At 36.8% G+C, this 20,085-nt stretch overlaps 1 protein-coding gene across 2 annotated transcripts in view; it reads left to right on the top strand.

Moving 5' to 3' along the window:
• The window catches only part of EDEM3 (ER degradation enhancing alpha-mannosidase like protein 3), a 72,565-nt gene that overhangs the window by 1,195 nt on the left and 51,285 nt on the right, over positions 1 to 20,085 (top strand). For both annotated transcript variants that reach the window (XM_061160923.1, XM_061160924.1), the window contains exon 2: positions 7,267 to 7,312. In XM_061160923.1, coding sequence (XP_061016906.1) covers positions 7,267 to 7,312 — 46 coding nt within the window. The remainder of the gene's footprint in view (positions 1 to 7,266; positions 7,313 to 20,085) is intronic.

Below are 20,085 nucleotides of genomic sequence, written 5' to 3'. Positions count from 1 at the left end.
AAACAATGAAATAGCCGGTTTTTTGCCATCGGGTTAGTAAATACAAAGCAGAGTGCGTGAATAGAGTACTGCCTGGATAGTTGAGGTGTGAGAAGAAACTTTCTGGGAGTGTAAATTGCTGCACTTTACTTACAGTCTCCAGAAATTTAAATTGTCTGCGTTCGCTGATTCATTAATCCCATCTCAGGGAATCTATCCTACAGACATAAAAGCACTGTTAAAGTAGAGATAGGTGTACAAGGATGTGCATTGTGAAATAGCAGAGCTGTCCCTCGGACCATTCATATTATGGAATAAAACTCAGTTGTCAAAGAAGAGTTAGGCCATCAGAAGGCTGCCCAGAATATATTCTGAAGACAAAAAAGGTGTAAGTTATAGAATAATATCTGTGATACTATCCCCCCCACCTTTTTTTAAAGAATAAATTGTCTAAGCTCAGAAAAACATGGAAAGATGATTACCTCCTGGAGTTATGATGGAGATGACGTGAAACCATCAGGATTTGTTTTAGATACAGACTTCCACTGTACTGAAATTGTTGCTAAGTCTTGTATTAGTTTTTAATAAAAATAGCAGGAAAAGACACTTGTTGGAAAAAAAGTATCAGCTATCCAAACAAAATTGACTAATAAACTCTAATAAGGGTCTTAAATTTTCTCTTTATAGATTTAATGTAACACTGATAACTGCTTTACTGAATACTCAGTGTTCAGTGCCAGGTACTTTACATATACTGTCTCTGTAATCCTGTTTTTTAATGAGGTGAATGCAATCCCCGTATTGCAGATGAGGAAATTGAAACTCAAGGTTGATGTGTTCGAAGTTACAGAGCTAAGTAAACGGTGGAGCCAGTATTCAAACCAAGTGCTCCCACATGCTTCAGAGCCTGTGCTCCCCGCACTTTGCTGTAGTTAGTTCCATAAGCCTTGGAAAGAGATGCTTCAAGTCTGTTAAGGAGAGCAAGTATTTTTATTTGACCATCGCTCCCTTCCACCCACCCCCCTTTTTAAAAAAATTTCTATTCTCTTATTTATTTCTTTCTTTTGCCACACTGCACAACATGGGGGATCTTAGTTTCTAGACCAAGGACGGAATTTGTGCCCCTTACAGTGGAGGTGCAGATACTTAACCACTGGACTGCTAGGGAAATTCCTTCCCTTTTTTATTAAAAATTTGTGTTAAGAAAAGTCATTTGAATAACTTATTTTTGACCAAGACAAAGTTTTAACTAGAACGGGCCAACCAAGTTGCATTGAGATTTCAGCTCAGGTTTTGAGATCGTTTATGAAAGTGGTTACAATTATTTAGGCTTGTTAATTTAGATTGCCTTATGCTAGGATAAGATTATAATAAGAGTCTATAGCTACAAATCACAAATACACATTGCTTGACTGTTTTCCCTCTGGGAGTTTTCAGGAGACTGAACTTTGATTTGTTAGGTTTACCTGTACAATTTTTTTCAAAAATCCAAATAATGATTTATGATAAAAAGCAGAAAATGCCCCATCCCTCACCCTCTCCCCCAGACTAAACTGATGATAAAAACTGAAATGGAAAAAAAAACAAAAAAAAAAAACTGAAATGATTAAGATTAGTAAAAAACTGCTTGGTTACTTGCAGTTTATAGTTTTTGGAATAATTTAGCTTGTAGTCTTATACTTTATGGAAATCATTTATTGTTTTTGTGTTTTAAATGTTGCAGCAGTTGTTAATGTTTTTACTTTAAAAATGAAGTGTAAAACAGTTCAATGTCTGTAGCATATTGGCAAGCAATGTAACTTTAGAAAAAGCTGACTTACAGACATTATTTACAGTGAAGAAAGAGTGGACCTGATTTCCAATACATTTTTATTCTGTTAAAGATATAAAACACAATAGAAAATTGTGTTTCTGTATAATACAGTAGTTATTCTACCATTCTTTATTTAAATATGATTGTTAGGACTTATATGTGTAATTAAGAAAGTGAGAGAGCTCAACTGGGTGGTAAATACCTCCAGTATGAAGTATGATTGGTGAAATTTGGTGATCATGGCATGGTCATATGCTTCATAAATGTAAGAATTGGAAAATAATGTGTCATTTGCAAACATGATTTATTCATCATCTTGAAGCTAGAAGGCAAAATTGGGTTAACAAGTTAATGCTAATGTTATCTGTGGTATATATGTCTAGGCACTACTATTACCAGTTACAGGAATTTGTCTTAACAGTAATTTTTTATTAATTCTATTTCAGGGGAAGGAAAAAGGAATTTCCATATTCCATTTATCGATATCAGTGCTTAAAGGGAAAATTGAGCTCTTTTTTATGTTTTGTTTATTAGCTAATTTGAGAGCTCTTTGTCACCTACAATATAATAAAAAAAATGTCCATAATTTTCTGAGATAACTTGATCCATATTCTATCATACATATAAACATATAAGGAATTAGTGTTTTAGCAAAGTGGCTTATCACCTTGTTTTCCCTGAGCTACCAGGGAAGCCCCTTTTAATGATTAGGTGTTTTTAAATAATCATTATTTATAAAAAGTTGGTAGGACTTAGCTTGTTCAGCTCATAAGGTTGCGTGTACTTGATTTTGCTGATTATTATAGCAGGTTCTGGAAATTAGTCCTTTTGTGTCTTCTGGCTTTACTGTTACCAGTATTTCATCATCCATGATTACAGCTTTTACAATGCCAGTTGCAATACAACAGGAGGTAAAAGAAAAATAGATCCAGCCATTTTCTTTAAGACTCTTAATTCTTGACATTAATGATTGAATATTTGGGAATAATAGTAAGGATTAATACAAGACTGTTACTGATAAAATGTTTTTCTTTTGTTAATTATCGGGAGACTTGGCCTTGCCTCGTCATAACATTGACTTTTGTAGTTTTTCCTATAAGCCTCACTCCCGCAAATTTAAGAGTGTTTAATTGAAAGACTGATTTCTTGGTCTCAATCTTGCAGATTTTGACTTAGTAAGTCTGGTGTTTGTTGTTGTTTGTTTTAGTTGCTAAGTCCTGTCCAACTGTTTTGCGACCCCACGGACTGTAGCCTGCTAGGCTCCTCTGTCCAAGGGATCTCCCAGGCAAGAATACTGAAGTGGGTTGCCATTTCCTTCTCTAGAAGATCCTCCCTACCCAGGGATGGAACCTGCATATCCAGTGTTGGCAGATGGATTCCTTGCCACTGAGCCACTTCAGTACTTACTCTTAAAAAATGGAGACCTTGTTACTTATCTGATGCTTTCATGGATTATTTTGGGTAATCCTTTCAACTGAAGTAGATGCATTAATCTCATTTTTCAGTTGATGAGACAGGATTTTAGAGTTAGGATGTGCCCTGAGGACACAGGATTCAGTTCAGTGCCTCAGGCTCTGCTTACTCTGGGTAAGAACTCTAGGTAGAAAAGGAGCCTTGCTATAGGGATTCAATCTGATAGAGTGCCTGAAGAACTATGGAGAGGTTCCTAACAATGTACAGGAGGCAGTGATCAAAACCATCCCCAAGAAAAGAAATGCAAAAAGGCAAAATGGTTATCTAAGGAGGCCTTACAAATAGCTGAGAAAAGAAGAGAAGGGAAAGGCAAGGAGAAAAGGAGAGAGGTACCCATCTGAATGCAGAGTTCCAAATAGTAGGGAGAGATAAGAAAGCCTTCCTAAGTGAACAGTGCAGAGAAGCAGAGGAAAACAATAGAATGGGAGAGACTAGAGATCTCTTCAAGAAAATTAGAGATACAAAGGGAACATTTCATACAAAGATGGGCACAGTAAAGGGCAGAAATAGTATGGACCTAACAGAAGCAGAAGCTATTAGGAAGAGGTGGCAAAGAGACACATGCATCCCAATGTTCATCACAGCACTGTTTATAATAGCCAGGACATGGAAGCAACCTAGATGCCCATCAGCAGACGAATGGATAAGGAAGCTATGGTACATATACACAATGGAATATTACTCAGCCATTAAAAAGAATTCATTTGAAGCAGTTCTAATGAGATGGATGAAACTGGAGCCCATTATACAGAGTGAAGTAAGCCAGAAAGATAAAAGACCAATACAGTATACTAACGCATATATATGGAATTTAAAAAGATGGTAACGATAACCCTATATGCAAAACAGAAAAAGAAACACAGATGTACAGAACAGACTTTGGGACTCTGTGGGAGAAGGCGAGGGTGGGATGCTCTGAGAGAATGGCATTGAAACTATCAAGGTATACTATCAAGGGTGAAACAGATCACCAGCCCAGGTTGGACGCATGAGACAAGTGCTCAGGGCTGGTGCACTGGGAAGACCCAGAGGGATGGGATGGGGAGGGAGGTGGGAGGGGGGTTCAGGACGAGGAACACATGTAAATCCATGGCTGATTCATGTCAATGTATGGCAAAACCCACCACAATATTGTAAAGTAATTAGCCTCCAACTAATAAAAATAAATGGAAAAATAAATAAAAAAATAAACTATACCCCAATAAAAATTAAAAACAGATAAAAAAAAAAGGAGGTGGCTAGAAAAAAAAAGAGGTAGCAAGAATACACAGAAGAAAAAAAAAGAATTTGAAATATATAATAATATAAAAATATCTTAATGACCCAGATAGCCACAATGGTGTAATCACTCACTTAGAGCCAGACATTTTGGAGTGCGAAGTCAAGTGGGCCTTAGGAAGCATCACTACGGGCAAAGCTAGTGTAGGTAATGGAGTTACTCCTGAACTCTTTCAAATCCTAAAAGATGATGCTGTGAAAGTGCTGCACTCAGTATGTCAGCAAATTTGGAAAACTCAGCAGTGGCCACAGGACTGAAAAAGGTCAATTTTCATTCCAGTCCCAACAAAGGGCAAAGCCAAAGAATGTTCAAGCTACTGCCCAATTACACTCACTTCATATAGTAGCAAAATAATGTCCAAAATTCTCCAAGCTAGACTTCAACAGCATGTGAATCGAAAACTCCCAGATGTTCAAGCTGGATTTAGAAAGGCAGAGGAACCACAGTCAAATTGCCAACATCCTGTTGGATCATAGAAAAAGCAAGAGAATTCCAGAAAAAATTTTCTTCTGTTTCATTGATTATGCTAAAACCTTTGACTGTGTGGATGACAACAAGCTGTGGAAAATTCTTCAGGAGATGGGAATACGAGACCACCTTACCTGCCTCCTGAGAAATCTGTATGCAGGTCAAGAAACAACAGTTAGAACTGGACATGAAACAGTGGACTTGTTTCCATGTTCCAGATTGGGAAAGGAGTACGTCAAGGCTGTATATTGTCACCCTGCTTATTTAACTTCTATGCAGAGTACATCATGGGAAATGCTGGGCTGGATGAGGCACAGGTTGGAATGAAGATTGCTGGGAGAAATGGCAAATACCTCAGATATGCAGATGACACCATGCTTATGGCAGAAAGGGAAGAGGAATTAAAGAGCCTCTTGATGAAGATGAAAGAGGAAAGTAGAAAAGGTGGGTTAAAGCTCAATATTCAAAAAACAGAGATCATGGCATGCGGTCCCATCACTTCATGGCAAATAGATGGGGAAACAATGGAAACAGTGACAGACTTTATTTTGTTGGGCTCCAAAATCACTGCAGACCATGACTGCAGCCATGAAGTTAAAAGATGTTTTCTCCTTGGAAGAAAAGTTATGACCAATCTAGACAGTGTATTAAAAAGCTGAGACATTACTTTGCCAACAAAGGTCCATCTAGTCAAGGCTATGGTTTTTCCAGTAATCATGTATGGATGTGAGAGTTGAACTAAAAGAAGGCTGAACGCCGAAGAATTGATGCTTTTGAACTGTGGTGTTGGAGAAGACTCTTGAGAGTCCCTTGGACTGCACGGGACCAACCAGTTCATCCTAAAGGAGATCAGTCCTGAATATTCATTGGAAGGACTGATCCTGAAGCTGAAGCTCCAATACTTGGGCCACCTGATGTGAAGAACTGACTCATTGGAAAAGACCCTGATGCTGGGAAAGATTGAAGGCAGGAGGGGAAGGGGACAGACAGAGGATGAGATGGTTGGATAGTATCACTGACTCAATGGACTTGAGTTTGAGCAAATCCTGGGAGATGGTGAAGGACAGGGAAGCCTGGCGTGCTGCAGTCCATGGGGTTGCAGAGTTGGACATGACTGAGTGACTGAACAAACAACACAGGGAGTTGACTCCTGGCCTTGCCATTTTCAGTCAAGGCAGGATGACCTTGTCTAAGTCACTTAACTTCTTGGTTTCTCATGTTCCACATCTGTAATATAGTAATACCATTACATAAGGATTGTTGTAATAATTAAATGAGTTAATATATGGAAGGCGTTTAAAACAGTGACCAGCATATATTAAATATTACAAAGTAAATATCATTATTGCTTATCCAATATTCTGACAGTGCCGTGGTTTGTCCTGTTATATGTCAGTGAAATGAGTTTCTGAGCAGTTCTGTCATGCTCTGAGAGCCAAAACTGCCAGTGTATTTCCTGCTTATTAGGGGACAGCCTACATAATTAACCAGGTTGTGAATGACAAAGGCAAAATCTGGTGTGGGGGTCGGAAATCTCCACCTTAAACAGTCATTTTGGAGTTTTGAGAAACAGAGTTCGCCAAATACACAAATCTCTTTTTAAGGATTAGTTTTCTTACTTCAGGAATGAATACTGTTTATTGACTTTTGACAGTTTTTTAAAGGAACAAAAGGGACACAGTAGAATCATAAAATATAGCTTTTGGAAATGTGACCAACATATTAACAATTATATGTTAAACTAGGCACTAGTGATCTTATTTAAGGGGAAAGGCAGAGGCTTGATAGGGTATTGTTATTTTATAGTAATACACGTTCCCACCTCTTTTTTTTTTTTGGTCGAATGTTTAGTATAAGCAATAAATGTTAACAATAATTATTTCTTTGGGGGCTCTTTATTGTTTTCCCCTTTCGAGACATTTATATTAAGTAATTTTGTTACAAGGTAACTGTTTTTCATGGTCAGATTTTCTTCTCTCTGCATGGCATGCATCCTTCAACAGTTTTTTTAGGAAAGAGGATAAGATGAATTTTATATGAATTTCTGGAATAGTGAAAGTTTGGCCTAGCTATGTGTGATTCATGAAAGCTTGTCTGCTAACACTGGTCTATTTCCTGATTATCTTTATGTTCCTTCCTAACTAAATATTTCTTTTGTTTTTTTGTTTGTATATGTTTATGAAGGAGCATTAACTTTTTGAAAGACATTAAGTAGAATATATTTAACTTTTTCCCATTTCTGCTCTTTTAATAGGAATCAAGTACTGGAAATGTTTGATCATGCTTATGGCAACTATATGGTAAGTAGAAAACTTACCTTTATATACCATTTATGTCAGCTGATTATTATGTGAGCACAGTCAACTGGGAATTTTACAACTTGAATTAATAAATTTAATTTCCTTTAAAAATTCATTTTTAAAGGAAGTTTTAAAAAATAGTGTGAACATAGGGTAACAGGGTGTTCCTGATAGTGGTTCTTAGAAAACCAATATATTGAATAGGTAAGAATAAATTTAATTAGATTATGAAACTGTATTTAAATAGTTTCTTTTGATGCTATCAATGGTGTGTATTAAATAGTTTGTATAGTTAGATATGGTAAATATAAACATGAGTAAAATGTTATCTTTGCCTTAAGGGAAATGCTTCTCTTAACAAAAAAGTATTTACAAAATTACTTTATTCACTTTATGAAGAAAACCATTGCTTTAAGAGCATCACACCGTCACCTACTTTCTGTCCAAATGATATCCTCACAGTGGGCCTTGATTTGAATATATTTTGCTTTCTAGATATGCTGGTCCATATTATTTTAAAATGCCTTAGTGCTCACTTGAGATGAAATAACAAGTTTAGTTTTGCAAAGCAAAACATGTTCTGGAGACCTATTGCACAATAGTGAATATACTTAATGTTGCTAAACTTACACTTAAAAATGGTAAAGTTTATGTTCCATGATTTCTACCACAATTGAAATTTTAATTTTAATTAAATAGTACAGAGCTAGGAGATGGGGAAGGGCATTTGTAGCTGCCCCCCCACCCCAGTGACCTCTTGCCCCCCGCCAGTAAAATGATCTTAATATGCAAAAAAAAAAGAATCATAATTTTAAAAGATAACTAGCCAGCAAATTTTAGAGGTCGAAAGATAATTTTACCAGTAAATTTGTGTAATTTTGATAAGGTTAGTCAGATTATTCTGAGAATTACTTCTTATGAAGTAATTGTTATGTCAACATATCTTCTATGATTAAGGCCTGTAAATGTAGTTGGGGAAAGTTCGGCAAAGAACTAAGTTTAATTGATTCTGCTGTGTTTTTCAACTGATTCTGAATCCATTTTTCTGTTACCCAAATATCTTCATTTGTTTACATTATCTTTATGAACATGTAAGTACATACGCTTTTATACATTAAAAAAATTTTTTAAGCTTGTCTTACATTTGATAATTCTTATTCCCTTCTGTATTGTACAGCTTTTAAGAGTACATACTGAGTTCTTAAATGTTTTTAGGATATAATGGTGATGAAGTTCTGTGTGTTTTTAACCATGTTGAAAACACAGTTTTGAATTCATTTCTCAAGACTCGGCCATTCCCTTAACATTTCTTTCAAAATCATTTATCCCTGGTTAATTCAGTTTGGGCAAAGCATAATTTTCTCTAAGCTAATAGTTTTGGGGTGGCCAAGTGGATCTAGGTTACACCTTCAAACCAAAGCCATGTCGTAAAGGCATGCTTTTGGTTCCAAAGTTGAATAAGATGTTATACAGCTGGATTAATTCAATACATCTCACTGTGAATAGGGTCTTCTTTTGTGAAGCACAGTATCTTTAACATTTTGTTCCTTATTAGGTAAACAGCTGAAAGTTGTATCAGTACATTTTTTCCTACTGTAGAAATGAGTTTCTGACAGAGCAGCTACCAATGGCAGCCCTCAGAAGACTTCCTGGTCCAGTTCTTATTTATGGACCCTAACTGGGTAACTTTTATTACAGTCATCTGCCTGCAAGATCTAAAGGAGAGGGATTTCATTTCCAAAGACCAGAAACTCTTGGAATTAACACCCCCTGCCCTCCATTTTTCCAGTGGCGTCACACCCATCTGCAGTCCGCTGCAATATGTATTTTAAAACGTTCAACTCTTTTACGACATGAGTGACTCTGGCAGTGTACTTGTGCTGGGCTCAAACTGTGTGACGTTTGTAACCCAAGGTTTAGTCTAGAATTCACACTTCCCCTTTTCAGGTTCTCAGCTAACGTGAAACAGTTCTAGAATGTTAAACAGAGACCAGGTACCCTGGACTTGTTATATGAAGTCAGTTGCAATTTTTTTCTAGTTCCTATACTCAGAAACACTACTAGCTTGTTATAGAGTAAAAGTATATATAGATATTGGAGTTAGATGGCTTTGAGTTCAAATCCTATGTCAGTTATTTAGCTTGGACCTTAAACAGCTCATTTAACCCCCTTGAGCAGTGTCTTCCTGTGAAAAATGGGGATGAGTACAAAGGATTATTGTAGAGTATAAGATTTTTGAGATCACAGGGCCATTTTCTTTACTTTTTAATAAATTCATCTTCTATATGTCCTATATTTAACTAGCATCATGAAAAAATGAAGTGAAAATGTTAGTCGCTTAGTTGTGTCTGACTCTTTGCGACCCTATGGACTGTAGCACGCCAGCCTCCTCTGTCTGTGGAATTCTCCAGGCAGAAATACTTGAGTGGGTAGCCATTCTCTTCTCTAAGGATTTTCCCAACCCAGGGATCAAACTCAGGTCTGTTGCATTGCAGGCAGGGCTACCAGGGAAGCCCAGCTAGCATCATACCTGCTACATTAATGGTTTTTTTGTTCTTGAAAGCACTGACTTGAATTCTTATGAAGGTATAATCAAGTGATTTTTTTTTGCATTTGATTATTGTGATATATCTTTACCTTTTAAAATCAGAAATTGTGTAATAAATGTTATCAAAAGTATACGTTAATGGTAAATTTGGGGGTGTACAAATCTGTTTGCTGTAGTCAGTTGCCTTCTGTGCTAAGTGAAGTTGCTCAGTCATGTCTGACTCTTTGTGACCCCATGGACTGTAGCCTACGAGGCTCCTCCATCCATGGAATTTTCCAAGCAAGAGTACTGGAGTGGGTTGCCATTTCCTTCTCCAGGGGATCTTCCCAACTCAGAGATTGAACCCAGATCTCCCTTATTGCAGGCAGACGCTTTACCCTCTGAGCCACCAGGGAAGCCCTTTCTGTGCTAAAATGGCTTTTAATAAATGTTGAAAACTTTTCATTTCTTACTAGATTTTAAAAATATTACTCTCCAGTCTAGTACACAATTACAGCAATTCTTTTAACTTTCTTGGTTCTGGGAAAACAATGTTATTTTCCAAAGACAAGCAAAATAATATTGAAAGCAAAAACTCTGGAAATGGAGGAGGACACCCTGCGGTAGCTCTGCCACCTACCAGCTGGGTTACAAGGGAAAGTTACCTCATCTCCCTGAACCTATTTCTTCATCTCTCTAAAATGGTTTGCCTGCCTCACAGTGTTTTAAAGATTAAGCAAGTTAACATTATTAAAGTACTTGGAATTTGTGTCCAGCAGATAGGAAGCACTGTGTGTTTACTGCTGCCAGCTACTGCTGCTATCATCACGGCTGCTAGCCGAGTCATTGTCTACCTGAGACTGAAATGGCCCTCCTAAAATTTATCTAGGCTTTAACTCAGAACTCCTTCCCTAGATGGTACACAGAGCTTTCTTCAGACACACTCATTCTGTCCTGTTTGAGGCATGCCGTCTTTGAACTTTGTTTTTCTTTATGATTCCCCAGGTTCTAGTAATGCTATTTTTCAATAACAATGCCCTGCCAGCCTTAGGTAGATTACTAAATCTTTGCCATCTCTTGGTGTTACATCCAAGAATTTTCTGATTTTATCAATTGGTAGCTCAGCTGGTAAAGAATCTTCTGCAACGCAGAAGACCCTGGTTCAGTTTCCTGACTCAGGACGATCCCTTGGAGCAGGGATAGGCTACCTACTCCAGTATTCTTGGACTTCCCTGGTGACCCAGATGGTAAAGAATCCACAATGCAGGACACCTGGGTTTGATCCCTCGGTTGAGAAGATCCTGTGAAGGAGGGCATGGCAGCCCATTCCAGTATTCTTGCCTTGAGAATCCTGTGGACAGAGAGGAGCCTGGCAGGCTACAGTCCATAAGGTCAAAAAGAGACACGACTCGAGAGGCTTAGAACATGTGCATTCTCTCAACTAAGAATATTATTTGGGGCTGTCTGGAAAAGGAAGTGGCAACCCCCTCCAGTATTCTTGGCTGGAGAATTCCATGGACAGAGAAGCCTGGTGGGCTGCAGTCCGTGTGGTCACAAAGTAGGACACAACTGAGCGACTAAGCACACAATAGCATAAATACCAACAACTATAACTAAAAAGCCTCTTGATGAAGGTGAAAGAGGAGAGTGACAAAGTTGGCTTAAAGCTCAACATTCAGAAAACTGAGATCATGGCATCCAGTCCTACCACTTCATGGGAAATAGATGGGGAAACAGTGTCAGATTTTATTTTTCTGGACTCCAGAACCCCTGCAGGTGGTGATTACAGCCATGAAATTAAAAGACGCTTAATCCTTGGAAGGAAAATTATGACCAACCTAGATAGGATATTAAAAAGCAGAGACATTACTTTGCCAACAAAGGTTTGTCTCATCAAGGCTATGGTTTTTCCAGTGGTCATGCATGGATGTGAGAGTTGGACTGTGAAGAAAGCGGAGCACCAAAGAATTGATGCTTTTGAACTGTGGTGTTGGAGAAGACTCTTGAGAGTCCCTTGGACTGCAAGGAGATCCAACTAGTCCATCCTAAAGGAGATCAGTCCTGGGTGTTCATTGGAAGGACTGATGATGAAGCTGAAACTCCCAATACTTTGGCCACTTCATGCGAAGAGTTGACTCATTGGAAAAGACCCTGATGCTGGGAGGGATTGGGGGCAGGAGGAGAAGGGGACGACAGAGGATGAGATGGCTGGATGGCATCACCAACTCGATGGACATGGTTTGAGTAAACTCCGGGAGTTGGTGATGGACAGGGAGGCCTGGCATGCTGCAGTTCATGGGGTCGCAAAGAGTCGGACACGACTGAGCAACTGAACTGAACTGATAACGAATGTACTTGACATCTCTAGTCTCAATCAGACTGGTTTATCCACAGTGAATTGCACAGATGACTTTCTTTTTTCCCCAAATAAAATGAAATTAGATGTGTTATTTGGCAGTTTTTGCGTGACCTTATTTAACCTTAGACCACAGCCACTTTAGGGCTTCTGTTAGCTTGTTTTTAGTATCTGTCCTGAGGCCAGTCTGCAGACTAAATTAGATGACAAAATACATGTATTTATTTAGGCCACCAAATACAGAATTGTTTTGGATCTGAGCTCCCTGATCTGATGATCTCTGTCTTCTAATGTTTTTCCTGTTGACTATAGATAACTCCGTTATCAATTATTGTAAGTAGAAACTACCTTGGTAGAGACCTAAACATTATAAATAAATTCTGAAAGAGTTGGTAAGCACAGTAGCACAGTTTCCTTTAGCTAGAAGCATCATACCTATTCACTTTTAAGCTTGCTTTCGTGAGTGCACAGGCTGCCCTGATGACTCAGACGGTAAAGCATCTGCCTACAATGCGGGAGACCCAGGTTCAGTCCCTAGGTTAGGAAGATCTTCTGGAGAAGGAAATAGCATCCCACTCCAGTACTCTTGACTGGAATATCCCATGGATGGAGGAGCCTGGTAGGCTACAGTCCATGGGATCGCAAAGAGTCAGACATGACTAAGCGACTTCACTTTACTTCATCTTCCTGAGTGCACAGTTCAAAGAAAAATCTGTATTTATCCTTTAAACAAAAGGAACTTTTAAAATGTAACTTTTGTGTGGATTTCCAGATTTGTGTAAGTTTTCTTAGAATTATTTTTTCCTGATTTTTAAAAAACATTTTTCGTTGTGGTAAAATTATACATAAAATTTTACCATTTAAACCCTTTTTAAGTGTATGGCATTAATTATGTTCACATTGTTGTGCAAATGTCACCATCCATCTTTAGAACTTTTTCATATTTTCATTTGAAACTGTACTTAATGTTTCTTTTTGATAGTTTCTTAATCAAAAAGTAATTCTATAAATAAATAAGTTTAAAAGTGGTATTAAGGATCAGGAGTAGGGAAGATACAAATACATGTGTATGTGCAATTTTTATGTGTAAACGATTGTAGGACTACCTTTTATTAATCATTGTTCCTTGACCTCTACTTTTAGAACATTCTAAAAAACTGCCAAAGTGACTTAAATTCTGTAGTGTCTTCTCGTCGGTTTTTTTGTTTGTTTTGTTTCTTAAATCATACTGTGATACTCTGTGTAGGATTTTGACTCAGTAGAACCACATCTTCCTATATATTTAGGTAGAATTTACAGAGAAAAGAATTTCCGATTTCAAATGCATGGTTCTGTGTTGTACAGTTGTACCCAGTTGTTTAATTACCACCACGTTTATGACACAGAACATTTCCATTTCCCCCTAGAAGCTTTCCCATGCTCCTGTGCAGTCAGTTCCTTTTCTCCACCTCTGACCTCTAGCAACCATTGTGATCTGGTCTTTGCCACTAGTTTTCCCTTTTCTAGAACTCCGTATTAGTGGCATCTTAGAATATGTATGTAGTATTTTGGTTCACGTAGTGTGATGCTTTTGAGATTTGTCCATGTTGTTGGAGATATTATAGTTCCTACTTATTGCTCAGTAGTATTTGTTGATTTGGTAAAACACCATTCACCAGTTGATAAATATTTCCAATGTTTCTAGTCTTTGGATCTTATTAAAAGACTGCTGTGAATTTGAGAAGGCAGATTTTTATGTGGACATTCATTTTCATACTTAGGAATGGGATTGCTGGATCATATGGGAAGGGTAAATTTAACTTTTTATAAGAAACTGCCAGACTTTTCTAAAGTGGCTGTAACATATTGCATTCCTCATGAGCAATTTAAGAGTTTTAGTTACTCCACATCTTCTCCAACACTTGATATTTTCAGTCTTTTTAATTTTAGCTATTTTAGTGGGTGTGTAGTGGTATTTTGTTGTGATTTTAGTTTTATTTTTCCTGATGACTAATGATGTTGAAAATCTTTCCATGTGCTTAGTATATCTTTTTTTGGTGAAACATCTGTTCAAATCTCTTGCTATTTTAAAATCAGGTCATTTGTCCTGTTATAACTGAGTCATAAGAGATATATTATATTCTGGATATTAGTCCTTTATCATATGTATGTTTTACAGATATTTTCTTCCTGTCTGTACTTTGCCTTTTAATTTTCTTAATGTCTTTTGAAGTATAAATGTTTTAACTTGTGACCAAGTCCAATTTATTCTTTTTCTTTTATGACTTATGTCTTTTATACCCTACCTAAAAAATTATTTGCCTAGCCCAGAGTTACAAAGATTTTCCTGTTTTCTTCTAGGTGTTTTAATGATTTTAGCTTTTTCAGTGAGATCTATTATAACTCATTCTGAGTTAATGTTTGTATATATGGTATGAGGTAAAGCTTTGTTTATATTTTTTTCTTTGTGGATATCCAATTATTCTAGCATGGTTTGTTGAAAGGAGTATCCTTGTCCCATGGAATTACTTTAGCACCTTTGTAAAATCAGTTAACTGTATATGATTGGGTCCATTCTAGACTCTGTATCTTTTTTCCCACTGATCTAAATATCTATTAGTCCATCCGTATCAGTCTTGAATTAAGTGATATTAAGTCCTGAAGTCAGGCAGTATAAGTCTTTCAGCTTTGTTCTTTTTCAAAATTGTTTTGAATATTTTAGATATTTTGCATTTCCATGTGAATTTCAGAATCATGTTGTCAATTTCTAAAAAAAAAAATAGCCTATGGAGATACTGATTGGGATTATGTTGAAATCTATACATCAGTTTGGAGAGTTTGACTTCTTAATAGTATCAAGTCTTTTAATCCATCAAGATTGTGTCTCTGTACATTTATTTAGTTCTTAATGTTAGCAGTGTTTTGTACTTGGCAGTGTACAAGTCTTGCACATTTCTTGTTAAATTTATTCATAAGTATTTCATATTTTTAATGCTCTTGTAAATTATAGTCTTTCAAATTTTAATTCCCAGTTGTCCATTAATGTCATACAGAAATACAGCTTTTTCTGATAACTTGAGATCCTTGCTAAATTCACATATGATTTCTAGTAGCTTTTTTGGTAAATTCTGTAAGGTTTCCTACATGGTCGGTCATGTGATCTGCAAAAAAAGATTTTTCCTTCTTCCTCCAAACTATGTACCTTTTATTTTTTCTGAGAGCAGTAGCTAGGACTTCTTGTATGATGTTGAAAAGAAGTGTGAGATCCTTGTCTCACTCCTAATCTTGTGACAAAAGCAGTTAGCCTTTCCCTGTTAAGTATGATATTAGCTGTGGGTTTTTAATAGATGCTCTATATTCAGTTCCTTTCTATTTTTAGCTTGCTGAGAATTTTCATCATCACAGGGTATTTATTAAATTTTGTCAAATACTTTTCCTGCATTATTGATAATAATCTTGCTAAAAATATCTGTTGGTAGCAGGACTTTATTACATTATTATTTATTATCATTTATTCCATGTAATATTATTTCATAAGTTCATTTTATCATTGATCAAACCAAATTGATTAACATATTGACGAATTTGGAAACTTTTGTTCTTGAGTACAGACTTCTAAAGCTTGCCAGCATTCTGCTGTGTGCTTAATTTAAAATCTTATCAGATAATTGCAGTTTTGTTACTTTTTTCTCCTCAGTGCTGAGAAACATTTCATAAAATATAGTAGTCAAAGGACTATATGTTAAGGGTAGAAGTATTAATAATTTAATAGTTTAGATAAATGGAATCCTAAACATCTGAAACATGGCTTAATGTAAGTAGTGAACAAAAGGGAAAAGGAATATTTGATTTGGGGTGAAAAGAGAACTGAAAAATTATGTAAGTTCAGTCAGTAACTAGCATGTGCTATCTGTATATAATAGTTTATTAGATATCATTTAGTTTTTGTTTTAGGAAGGAATATCTTACCTGCTTCAAGAAGGGAGGTGAGGTGTTTAACACTAAGGATCTGTAATAAAACATTTAAAATGTATATAATTTTATGGGGAATTAAATAGATTTGGTGTCTTCAGTAGCTCACTATTATAAGTAAACAGTACTTCTGTCTTATTGTTGGTTTTAGTAGAATAAAGTCTCTTCCCTTTGGCTAGTTTTTGGAATGGGCTTTATGGAAAAGTCAGTTTTGGATGCTGCTTTGATTTGAGGGGTTTTTTTTTAAATTATGTATTTATTTATGGCTGTGCGGGGTCTTTGTTGCTGTGCAGGCTGTCTCTGGTTGCAGTGAGTGGGGCTAGTCTTCATTTCAGTCTGAGGGCTTCTCATTCTGGTGGCTTCTCTTGTTGCAGAGCACAGGCTCTAGGGCACGGGCTCCGTAGTTGCAGCACATGGGCTTAGTAGTTGTGGCGCATGGCCTTAGTTGTCCTGAGGCATGTGGAATCTCCCCAGAGCAGGGATCGAACCCACGTCCCCTGCATTGGCAGGCAGATTCTCAACCACTCGACCAGCAGAGAAGTCCTGATTTGAGTGTGTTAAAATTTTGTGTTTGTTTATTTTTTCACTGCACTGGGTCTTTGTTGCTGCTCGGGCGTCTCTAGTTGTGAAGAGCAGGGGCTACACTCTCGTTGTGGTGCTCAGGCTTCTCACTGCAGCGGCTGCTCTTGTTGTGGAGCACAGGCTCTAGGGCTCGAGGGCTTCAGTAGTTGTCATTTCCGGGCTCTAGCTCGATAGTGGTGGCCTACAGGCTGAATTGCTCTGTGGGATGTGGGATCTTTCCCAGATCAGGGATTGAACACATGCCTCCTGCGTTGACAGGTGGATTCTTTACCACTGAGCCACAAAGGAAGTCCCTGATTGAGGTGTTTTGAAGCTGTTGTATCAAAATGCTAGTAAATTTAGAATTTGATGTGGAGAGTCTACTGTGTTTTGTTTTATGCTTTTGCTCTTGCTTTTAGCTAAGCACATGTTCTATCAATACTTAATTGATATAGGACTTTTATCGCCTGAGTTTTATTTTTAGTGATAATTTTTAAAGTTTTCTTTTTTCTGGCTGTTTTTGAAAGTATGAGAATTCTTATCCTTTGTTCTGGCAATACTTTGAAGAGAAAGAATTACGGTAACCTCAGTTAGCCAGAATGTTTGATGTGTAATGCATGTATGCTGTTTATTTGCCATGTATGCACTGCTGTGAAATTATGCAAATCAACTGTAGTTTGCTTTATGATTCCCTGGTGGCTCAGGTGGTAAAGAATCCGCCTGCAATTGGGGAGACCTGGGTTTGATCCCTGGGTTGGGAAGATCCCCTGGCGGAGGGCATAGCAGCCCACTCCAGTGTTCTTGCCTGGAGAGTCCTCTGGACAGAGGAGCCCGGCAGGGTGGCAAAGAGCCGGACATGACTGGGTGTCTGAGCGCGCATGTGTGTTGCTCTGAAATTATGCAAACCAACTGTAGTTTGCGTTGTGGTTAACCGAAAGAAAAGGTTGTGGTTTCGTTTCTGTCCTTAATGTTGAAACAGGGGGACATAAAGTAGTTTTACACCTGGTTCAAAGCTCTCTTATTTGATTATTCTGGTTTTCAGTTGCTAATAATATTTTTCTTACCTGGATAAGCTTAGGGTTTGAGTTTCATATTTAATTTCAGATAAAGGTGATTGTGTAGGTGTTTTGCAAAACCCTAAAAATAGTATTATTAAGCTTTCTAAGCAACCATTTACGAAGAGCTCTTTACAATCAAGTTAACATTTGAATGATATATAGTATCTTTCAAAATACATAAGCAAGTTTTAAAAAATGTTACTTGAGTTACTTCTAAGTGTTTTTTATACGTGTTAAATATAAAACTTTATAGTTTTATATTTAAATGCTTTATAGCATTAAAAATATTGTGCATTCTGGTAAATCATGGTTCTGTTGAAATGAACTGAAAAAGTAGTTAGAGAAACTTGACATCTCAAAGCCACATGCAAAAGTAATTAGGAATTTTACTAAAATATATATATAATATTAAAATTATAAAATGTTGAATTTAGAATTTGGTAGCTGCATGTGGATTCTAATTATATCAAAGCATTTGTTACCTGGAATCCTTTCCTCAGGAAATGAATCATTGTAGAACACTGAAGTTTTTAAAATAACCTGAAGGATTGCAGGCTGCAAGTCTTTTTGTATTTAGTCTAATTTTTTTGTTTTGGTCTTTCCTTTTGTGTGACCATCTGTGTAGTGTTCCTGACCCCCCCCCCCCTTTTTTTTTTTTTTTTGCTGTAAACATGGTAATGAGTTTGGAATCTAGATAACTGAGTTAAGTGAGAGGCAGGAGGATAGAGTTGGACATTGGGAGTCAGGAATATTTTTGCTGAATTTTTAGAATGAAGAATCATATGGGCATACAGGTATACGAGGAACAAGTCATATTCAAGGTACAAAGGATCAGAGTAGTCTTAGAAACTTTGCCATGGTGATATTTCATGAATGCAAGAAGAGCGGAATAGTATTTTCAAACTTCTAAAGGAGAGAAAATATGTTTCAGGCATTTTATAATCATTCAGATTGTTCTTGAAGTGTAAGACAAGAGCCAGCCTAACCCAGAAATAACAGTACTGATGACGCTATTTTAAAGTAAACGAAAATAACTTACCTGAGGACAAAGTCCAGGCACTCAAGAGATAAAACTCAGGAATGGAGACGCCAAAGAAAAGTGGTGTGCGTTGACTCCAGTTAAGTAGAATTCTAACACTAGCAACTGGGGAAATTATGATTCCAGACCAGACTATAAATGTTATGAACCTTTAAAAAAATCTTTGTCAAAGCATTTAAAACTTTCTGATAGTTATAAATGTACAGAGAAATTTTTGAAATAGCTAAAACTAATATTTAGTGTACTGTTATTCAAAATATTAGAGATTTTGGAATTGAAGTATTATTTCTTTGTAAAAACCTCACTAAGGGAAGTTAGAATAGGACTAGCCTTGCTTGCCTTCTTCTTGTTGTATGACTTAAGATACGACATAAATCTGTGCTATACCTGGTGTGATAGATACAGAAATTTAAAGTTTGGACCCACTTCAAAAATTTTATCCTTTTCCCTCTGTGTCATGAAATTTCTGCAGGCATTATTATGCCACAACCACTTTTTTCATCTACGTGGATAATTTGGTCTTTACTGAATTCCTCTGACTGCATATCTAGATAATGCTTCAGTGACAGCAGTATCAACATTCCATGGTCAGCTGTTTCTTCTGTTATATCTTTTATGTTCAATGTGAATTTCACTTTCAGTGTTTCCACTTTTCATTTCTTTGTGAGCTTTCATCCTCATTGGTTAATTTCCTCTTCTGATTATTTCTATAAACTGTCAAACTGTCATGTAGGATTGTCACTAGGTGACAAGGAGACATGTAACTTCATGCTTGCTGTCTGAACTAAAAAATACACAGTGATCAATCACTAGTTCCACCTTGAAAGAAGTGATGTGATTGATCGCTGATCACAGGAAGCATCTGGTATTTACCTAGTGATTTGTGGATGGAAGAACTGGGCACTTCAGTTTGCATTCTGTGCGATTATTTAAAAATACAGTGGTACTTGGAATTTGAACCATGTTGCTGAAAGTTTAAATTGTGAATCTCAATTTGTGTGTGTTTAGTGAAAACAGGCAAAGTGAAAACTATTTGTAACAATATAATTGACAAAAATCCCAAGTTGAATTAGGGAAAAGGGTGAGTATATTAATCCTGCTATCCTTGTCAGGTAGTCAGTAAGTATTATCTAATATTGAAATATGTAATACAGTGATTCTAGCTTCTAAATGTTCTTATAGTCACATTTTATTAATTTTGGGGGACTCTTTTAGGGACAGTCCCCTGGTTAAAGAGAATATAAAGTTTAGCAGGCTTTTCTTGTTTCTCTCCTTTTCTAA

This window comes from Dama dama, chromosome 14 (assembly GCF_033118175.1).
Source record: "Dama dama isolate Ldn47 chromosome 14, ASM3311817v1, whole genome shotgun sequence".
Taxonomy (NCBI): Eukaryota; Metazoa; Chordata; class Mammalia; order Artiodactyla; family Cervidae; genus Dama; species Dama dama.
Note: the sequence above shows the minus strand (reverse complement) of the source record. Positions and strands in the feature narration are given on the sequence as shown.